The sequence below is a fragment of the Eurytemora carolleeae genome, unplaced genomic scaffold (assembly GCF_000591075.1).
Source record: "Eurytemora carolleeae unplaced genomic scaffold, Eaff_2.0 scaffold1820, whole genome shotgun sequence".
In the NCBI taxonomy this organism is placed as follows: Eukaryota; Metazoa; Arthropoda; class Copepoda; order Calanoida; family Temoridae; genus Eurytemora; species Eurytemora carolleeae.
This window is the reverse complement of record NW_019397782.1, coordinates 19900-29103: the sequence shown is the minus strand read 5'-3', so window position 1 is coordinate 29103 and position 9204 is coordinate 19900. Positions and strand designations below refer to the sequence as shown.

At 32.7% G+C, this 9204-nt stretch overlaps 2 protein-coding genes across 2 annotated transcripts in view; one reads left to right on the top strand and one right to left on the bottom strand.

Moving 5' to 3' along the window:
* The window catches only part of LOC111715884 (ectonucleoside triphosphate diphosphohydrolase 3), a 7782-nt gene extending 2863 nt beyond the window's left edge, over positions 1 to 4919 (bottom strand). Inside the window, exons 1-3 of the mRNA XM_023491280.1 lie at positions 4858 to 4919; positions 4176 to 4271; positions 3643 to 3737 (exon numbers count right to left, since the gene is read on the bottom strand). Coding sequence (XP_023347048.1) covers positions 3643 to 3737; positions 4176 to 4271; positions 4858 to 4865 — 199 coding nt within the window. The 5' untranslated portion in view covers positions 4866 to 4919. The remainder of the gene's footprint in view (positions 1 to 3642; positions 3738 to 4175; positions 4272 to 4857) is intronic.
* Positions 4920 to 8422: 3503 nt separating this feature from the next.
* Positions 8423 to 9204, top strand: part of LOC111715886 (GPI inositol-deacylase) — a 7123-nt gene continuing 6341 nt past the window's right edge. The window contains exons 1-2 of the mRNA XM_023491282.1: positions 8423 to 8600; positions 8692 to 8885. Coding sequence (XP_023347050.1) covers positions 8714 to 8885 — 172 coding nt within the window. The 5' untranslated portion in view covers positions 8423 to 8600; positions 8692 to 8713. The remainder of the gene's footprint in view (positions 8601 to 8691; positions 8886 to 9204) is intronic.

Genomic DNA, 9204 nt, shown 5'->3' with positions numbered 1-9204 from the left:
ATCTTATCTATAATAATAATAATAACAAAATAAAAATAATAAAATAATAGAAATTCTTTTTGTCTTCATCTATTTATCTTATTTAATCTTATCTCATCTTATCTTATCTTATCTTATCTTATCTTATCTTATCTATTATATTTGAACGTCTTTCTGTTTCTGTATTCTGTAAGATGATATATGATAACCTCCTGAGGCGAAAAAATAAAAAATAAAATAAATGAAAAAACTTCTTACAAAGAACAAAAGAGATCAGAAAACTTAATAATACAAAATCCTTCAGGCATTTTAACATCTAACAAATGACAATCGGACATTTTTATTATATTTTCTAAATTTCTACACACGATCGGGGCATAAGTTTAGTTAAGGTTAAAATAATGATAACAACAAAAGAGAACTGTACAAAGTTAACCAGAAAACATTATAATAATTATCGTTAATTTTCATTTTTAATGGTAAATGTTTTTAAGGATTTAACATTTTTTATTATATATTTATAACACTGTTATTTTGGTTCGTAGTGTTTTAAAGTTTTTGGATAGAAATTTTCTCTTTATCGAGAAGGTTCTCGCCTTTTTAGATTTAATTTTGTCCCAAGCTTTCGCGAAGAGAAAATACACATGAACCAATCAAAACTTTATAGCACATGTAATGTGCTATAATGTACAGCTAATTTAACTTTGTAGCACGCTTATTATAAAATTCAGCATGAAGTGAGTAAGTACTATGAAGAATTAGATTAGTTTTAAGAATCAGTTTTAAGAATTACCAATTACAAAATCTTTAGTGTCAATTCCTGATAAAAAGTAGCTTAGGGCTTAGGCTCCGGGGCAGAAAAAATCGAACAAAATAACGATTGCTTAAAATGATTGTTTTGGTTTGTTTTCTGAAAATGTTTGAGTCCGTAACATTTTGCCTAGTACACTTTCGCCTAGCACTCATTCGCCTTGTACTCATTCGCCTATAAGTACACATTTGCCTAGTACACATTCGCCAAGTACACATTCGCCTTGTACACATTCGCCTAGTACACATTCGTTTAGTACACATTCGTATGTATAACATTTTGCCTGTTTGACAGTCTGCCTGTATAACATTTTGCCTATAAACATTTGAGTGTATTTTTCGCCTATATAACATTTTTATAATGTTTTACTGTTTTTTTGTTGTCAAATTCTTTGACCAGATCAAATTTGTGAACAGGTTTTCAATTATATTCTGAAAACATAATATCACATCATATTTGTCTGCATAGAATGATAGAATACACAAATTTACTTGGCTGTCCTGCTCAACTCATTTCCAATTTGTTGTATGTACTCCTGGCTCAAATCCTTCAACAAAAACTTGATCCGTTCCACGGCTTGTAAGAGATCTCTGTTTTGTAGTCTTCTATAAAGCAACTCCATGAGATTGTTGTCTTTGTGCCTCCATTTCCAACATTTAAATAGTTGTTTTTTATCAATAATGGAATGCTTTCCTCTTTAAGATAGTCCAGCTTTGGTAAGGATGCCATATTTTAAAGAGAAAATATGCGACTGAGTTTGCAGAATTTTCAAATCAGTTTCGCGGGTTTTCCTGTTTCAAAGTTTGCGAGTGTTTTAAGAAAATCATGGTTTAGGCGAAAAATACACTTATATGTTTTATAGGCAAACTGTTATATGGACAAAATGTTATGCAGGCAAACTGTTATACAGGCAAAATGTTATTTACGCAAAATGTTATATAGGCAAAATGTTATGCAGGCAAACTGTACTAGGCGAATGAGTAAAAGGCGAATAAGTACTAGGCGAATGAGTACTAGTCGAATGAGTACTAGGCGAATGAGTACTAGGCGAATGAGTACAAGGCGAAGGATTACTAGGCGAATGAATATTAGGCGAATGAGTACTAGGCGAATGAGTACTAGGCGAATGAGTACTAGGCGAATGAGTACAAGGCGAAGGATTACTAGGCAAATGAGTACTAGGCGAATGAGTACTAGGCGAAAGTGTACCAGGCAAAATGTTACTGATCCCTTTTCCACTTTCTTTAAACTTATAATCAGTTCTTTTCGTTAAGATTTAACCCATATCTTATTGGTCCCTTTAGTGTAATAACTGAATTTTCCAATGTTCTTTAAACTTTCGTTCCCCTTCAAACGAAAGGAGAAGCACTCGGAAACATTTGAATAAAAATCTAAACTTCAACTATAAAAGCTTAAAAAGAAATTAAAGGAATTGAGTCTTTGCCACAATTTCAATTTTTTGTAATCTCTTGTAATCTTTTGTAATCTTTGCAACCTGATAATGTAAACCTTAGACATTTCAAACTTGGAATATTTGATCTAACAGCATTCAAAGTTTGAAATATTAAATATCTATGACATTGTGTTGCAAAGATATCGAAATTATAAAATAAGAGTTTGTGGCAAAGACTCAATTCTTCAATGAAAATTAAATGCAGTCAGTTCAACTCAAAAATTATTTTAACCCCTCTTCCCCCACACACACACATAAAGGCACAGTTTCCTTGTAACGGAATTATCTCCCGTTTGTTTAGTTTCCAGCAATGTAATCATGTTTTGTGTTTCGAGAAGTTATACCTGCAACGTTTTAAATCGGATTCTTTAAAGCAGGAATTCGATTCTTTAAGCAAAATCGAATAGACAGAAATATATCTTTTTATTAACCCCCTTGCACACAATAACATTCCTTTTTTAATACACATTTTAAGTTTACAACTAGAACTCACTACTCTACAACACAACATTAATGTTATAAAGTTGTTTATTAACTGACTCTTAATTATAAATCAGCTGTGTAAGGATGTATAAAAAAACGTTTCTTTCTAGATAAGGTAACTTATAGCGTTGTTTCCGGCGTAAAAAATAAGGTTTTTAAAAACATTTCAATTTTTCTGAAAACATTCATTTATAAGAGTAAAAACTTATGTTTTCTAATTCCTTTTCAACCTGATGGTGTTAACCTTTGATATTTCAAACTTAGATTATTTGATTTGACAGAATTCATAGTTTAAAATATCTAAGGTCTATAGTATTGGGTTGCAAACAGATCGGGATTAGAAAACCAAAGTTTTTTTTGGCAAAGACTCAATTCCTTTTATTTCGCTTACTTTTTAAATAAGATTTTAAATAAGATTCGGCGCCCTTCATTTTTAAAATGCACCTTTGATCTCAAAAAGTTTTAAATTCATTTTTTGGACAGAAAGTTTATTCATTTAGTAACCTTGTAAAAATAGTTCAGACAGAAGGAACAGATGTCCATTGCACCTGTATTATATTTCTAATTATCTCAAGGAGTTTTGAGTTCTGTAGGTAAAGGAACTGAATTCTTGTTCCAAACTTAGATTTTATAATCCCTACATCTTTGAAACCCGAAGTTGAAGAATTTTGATAACTATGAATTCTGCAAGATCAAATAGTCTAGATTTGAAATTTACACCATCAGGTTGCGAAGTTATAAGGATTAGGAAATTTGAAAGCTCAGCTCCTTTAAGCTTCTTTTTCAGTACTGCTTGATCCATTAAATTTAATGAATAGTGATCATTTTACACCTTTGGACTTTATTTAAAGTGCTTCTGATTTAGTTATTTTTATAAATATTTATGAAAGACTTAATTCTAAAAATATTTCCTTACCTCTGTTGCCTCCAAACGTGTAAACCAGACAAAGAAGAATTAATAAAGCAATTAATCCAACCAATAGTAAATATGGATAGTTACGCCCCTCACATCTAAACAAATCATTTTCATAGACTAAATAAAAATAAAATAAAAAGTTGTACAGAGGGACCTATGAAAATGTGAAAAAGGAAGACGACATGCTGCAGAAATCTATTGTGTATTTATGCTTGATTCTAATAGTCGTCTTCCTTCTCAACAATTTTACAGGTCTCACTGTAGTCAAATTTGAAATTCTTTAAGTTCGAACGTGAAACGTTTAGGACTTAGCCTATAGTAAGCCAGGGGAAGAATCCAATGAATTTGAACTGCCGACCGCCATGGTTCAAATTAGAATCACCGATTCAAATCCTTCTTTAATCTTTACCTGTCAATTTTAACCGGCAGTCGGTTTTTCAGCGACCTAGCTCAAATTCATTAAATTCCATCTCAAATTAAAAAAAAAAACAATTTAGTGTTTTGACGCCGGAGTATAAAAGTTGTATATTTACCCTGGGTGACTCAGTTTGCGTGCCGAGAATGGGAGGCTGGTCAGCATGTCGGAGGAGGAGAAAACACGCCTCAGAGAGTCAGGGATAGAGTTAACCCTTAAAATTTATTTTAGAAAAGAAATCTAGTTAAAGGACAGTAAACAAAATTTCAAGTAACCATCCGTGCAAAGATGGCCCAATTTACAACCATACCCTTTAAAACTTTCTCTGATCAAGTATAAATAAGATATCAATGTTTACAATTTCAAAAACTGATTTTTCAATTTTGGTTTTCTATTCAATTCTCATTTGCGCATTTTTACAGCAGAAAAAGATATAGAAAATATCAGAATTAATCACTTAAACATAGAAAACGACAATTTTGTCCACAATGTTGTTTGTATGGATGGTTGTAAATTTGGCTTCAATACATGCAGGGTCATTTCAAGTTAATCTGACCGCTCCTTTAATTGAACTCGACATACTTTAGTTTCTATTCAAGTGTTTCTATGAAGTGAACCTTGGTACGAATTGAACCTTAAACCAACAAACTTATATTTAAATCGTTTCCTTTTTACCCTTTAGTGGATTAATTCTTAATCCCCAAAATTTAACTTTAAGTGGATAAGCGAAAGCACAACCAAAAGTTGTTGGCCTTTATAGGAATCTTCAATATACTTCAAAGTGATAACTTTTTTAAAACCTGTTCATCGTGCTTCTTTAAATCTTTGACAAGTAAACAGCCATCATTCATTTCATCTGGAAAAATTAAATTAAACTTTTCTAATATTCGATACTCTTTTTTGCCAAAACCCGTATTGTGCTTTCCATTTCATCCTTCATGCATCCAGTATACTGCATCCTGTGTCCTGTGTCCTGTGTCCTGTATCCTGTATGCTGTATCCTGTATCCTGTATCCTGTATCCTGTATCCTGTATCCTGTATCCTATATCCTGTATCCTGTATCCTGTATCCTGTATCCTATATCCTGTATCCTGTATCCTGTGTCCTGTATCCTGTATCCTGTATCCTGTGTCCTGTGTCCTATATCCTTTATCATGCATCCTGTGTGATGTATCCTGTATCCTGTATCCTGTGTCCTGTGTCCTGTATCCTGTATCCTGTATCCTGTATCCTGTATCCTGTATCCTGTATCCTGTATCCTGTATCCTGTATCCTGTTTAATGTATCCTTTATCCTGCACCCTGTATCCTGTATCCTATATCTCAGCATACCTATATTCTGCATTCTGTATTCTGCTTTCTATTTTACCCTGTATCAACATGTAAACAGCATGATGTATAATGTGTATCCTGTATCTAAGTGTAATCAGTATCCTGAATCCTGTATCCTGCTAAGGATGCTGATCTCAGCATATTTTCAAAGGTTAAAGTAAGCTGGCCCCTCGCCAGTGCTTCATTGCTCAGGTTCAAACCTTAACATTTATCAATATTTAACTTTGCGTAAACATATTTGTATAATGGTATCATACTGTGGGATATAAAAACGGCTATTGTGCAATGTACACAGACACATTTTACTTAATAAGATAGTTATCGAGCTACTGGTGAAAATATTAATATTGCTTCATAAAAATATCAAATACACATGGAATGAGATAATTATAATGTCGACTTCCTAGTTTACAGTTTTTATGGTGTGAAACAATATTACGGCGGTTGCCAGAAAACGGTTAAATAATGCGTCGTATCTTTTTTCCTTTTTATTCAATATGAAAAGAAGCTCTCAGGATAGAGTTTGTAACTTTTACCTGATTATTTCATTTATATAAACATAATCTACTCAATAAAAAGAAGTGAGTTTGTGATCAAAGTTTTTAAAAAGTTTTGAGATGTGACACAAAGAAACAATTTTAGCTTTTAACTGGCTAGTTTTAAGTCGCCCCTTTTCATCGTTCTTCATATATTTGAAAGTTTTTTTTATTTGTGAATTTTAAAACTATATACTGTAACTGTTCTTTTTCTATTCTGTTCTTTTCTGTGTTCTATTCTGTTCAATTCTGTTCTATTCTGTTCTATTCTGTTCTATTCTGTTCTATTCTATTCTGTTCTATTCTATTCTGTTATATTCTGTTCTATTCTGTTATATACTGTTCTATTATGTTCTATTCTGTTATATTCTGTTCTATTCTGTTCTTTTCTGTTCTATTCTGTTCTATTCTGTTCTATTCTGTTCTTTTCTGTTCTTTTCTGTATTCTTTTCTGTACTATTCTGTTCTATTCTGTTCTATTCTTCTCTATTCTGTTCTATTCTATTCTGTTCTATTCTGTTCTGTTATGTTCTATTCTGCTATATTCTGTTCTATTCTGTTCTATTCTGTTCTATTCTGTTCTATTCTGTTCTATTCTGTTCTATTCTGTTCTATTCTGTTCTAGTCTGTTCTAGTCTATTCTAGTCTGTTCTAGTCTGTTCTAATCTGTTCTAGTCTGTTCTTGTCTGTTCTAGTCTGTTCTATTCTGTTCTGTTCTCTCCTATTCTGTTCTATTCTGTTCTTTACTGAAAGATAAAAATGACGATTGAGAAATAAAAAATGAAAATGAGGAATTGGAAAGGTAAAAGTGAAAATGAGGGGAAAAATAGGAAAAATGAAAATGAGAAAAAGGAAAGGAAAGGAAAAAGTTAAAATAAGGAAAAAGTGAAAATGAGGAAGGGGACAATATAAAAGTTAAAATAAGAATTGAGATAGGAAAAAGTGAAACGAGGTTGGGGAAAAGAAAAAGTGAAAATGAGGCAGGGGAAGGGGAAAATTTAAATGAGGAAGGGGCAGGGAGAAACTACATATGAAGAAAGGAAAAATAAAAACTGAAATGAAAAAGAAAAAGTGAAAATGAGGAAGGGAAGAGAAAAAGTGAAAATGAGGAAAGAAAAGAAAAAGAGAAAATGAGGAAGGGTAGAGAAAAAGTGAAATGAGGAGAGGGAAAGGATATGTGAAAATGAGGGAAAGAGAAGAAAAAGTAAAAATAAGGGAGGGAAAATGAAAAAGGGAAAATGAGAAAGGGAAAAGGGAAGGGGGAAGGATAAAAGGGAAAGTGATAGGAGGAATAACATTTTAAAGTATAGCAGGAAAGATCGGAAAGATCCTAAAGTGAAAAAGAAATAATTAAACAGGAATAAAACAAAAAACGTTAAAGACGAACAATATACAGGGTCATCCACAAGGATGAGACTTCAGAAACGATTGTACGGAATTAACATAATATGTTGATTTTTTTTCTTTCTTTACCTAATCATTAATGTGTAGAAATAAGCGATTATCAAATTACCTAATCTTTAAAAAGGCCAGAAAAATACTATATTATTGGTGGAATACTAAATGATCTTATAAACGTTATATTTGAGTAACTTAAGGTCGTTTTTACAGTCACATCCGCCGAGAAACCCTGTAGATAGAAGACAATTCTTAGATATACGTACGTCGTGTCGTCTATATAATTCTTTCCTAATGTTAAGGATTTTGTAATTTGTAACTATATTTATTTCTGTAAACTCGATCCGTGCTATGTATATTTACAGATATTTATCATCAACAATTAGATTTACATTTTACAATTACAATAATTTTATAAAATATTGGCGAAAGAGGAGGGTCCGTCCTAGTATGTGATTTTGGGGAGGGGGGGGGGCGTCAAAAGTTCTGGTTGTTACCGACGAAATAAGATGAATTTTTTAATAGGAATTGCATAAGATGCATAAATCTTGTACAGTTATTGAACAGTTTGAATTTTGATTTTTTGAACCTTAAAAACTATAACAAAATAAAAGAATTTGTCTAAAATAGTAAAAAAAAAATTTTAGCCACTGAATTTCTTCAACGCCGTGCATGAGGTTTAACTCGATCTGCACAGCGGATCTGAAAAAATAGTAACAAATTCACAATGTTTTTATTTGACGTGTTGTCAATTTCTAGCAGACAGTTATTTCTTTTTTCTCTTTATTCACCAGCTCTCCCTTTTGAGAATTTTGAGCCATTAAAACTTGGGTGAGTCGACTAAATTTATCTGGACAACAACAACATATTGTTTATATACCATGACGTCATCAAGTCAGCTGTTCATCTTCTGCTAAATTGTGATTCGTGCCACAAATACACGACGAAAAGCCGCTAACTAAACAGGAAACAGGAAAATTCAGATTCTTAATTATATGGTGTTGTAATTGAAGGGAAAGGATGCTGGTATTAGCTAAGTTGCCGCCAATTCGATACTTAAAGTAATTGTTTTTATAGTTGAGAACTTTCATCTGACTGAATCTATAGACTCATCTCTAGACATATTTATCCATATAACTACATATACATACGTGCTATTTTTAAGGCGCCATATCTTTCAATCTATATATTAAAAGTAAATGGGAGTAATACTTCCATAGCATCAGACTGCTGGACTGCTTGAATAATTACTGAATAGCTGCTTCTATTTGTTTTAGGTAATTTCCTAATATACGATTTTTTTTTGGGGGGGGGGGCGGGGGGAGCCAAAAATCGTCTTACTAGGTTGGACCCTATTTGTTTTTTCAGATTAAATCTTTAAGAAGTTGAAATGCCGCGTCCCCAAGAAGACGCCCAGGAGGCGGTCACAGGGGGCGGAGCAGCGTCAGGAGACGGCGGAGCTGCACCTTCAGCTGGAGGCGGGGTGCCCGCCGTTGAGGATCCGGATAAAGTGAAGCCAACCTTATTTATTGGTCTCTTCATAACCAGTCTGCTAGGGCTTGGTAAGTCTTTACTGTAACATTTTTCGTGGTCGTTTTACACACGTACCCACCCAAATGGATGATTTTGAATGTCGACTTTGCGCTCAAACTCAGTTATATTACATTTTAAAATGTTTTATAGGTCTCAAATGAATCTAAATTTCTCCACAATACAGCATTCACAGTTCAAATACCAAACATTGTGGGTCAGTCCGTTTAATTAATCAAAATAAGTTTTTCATGGTTGCAAAATTACTTAACTGGCATTAATTTTTAAAATTTCTTGGATGTGGGTTGGGACAAAACGTTTGTACAGGATAAAGCCGGACTTTTAACCCCC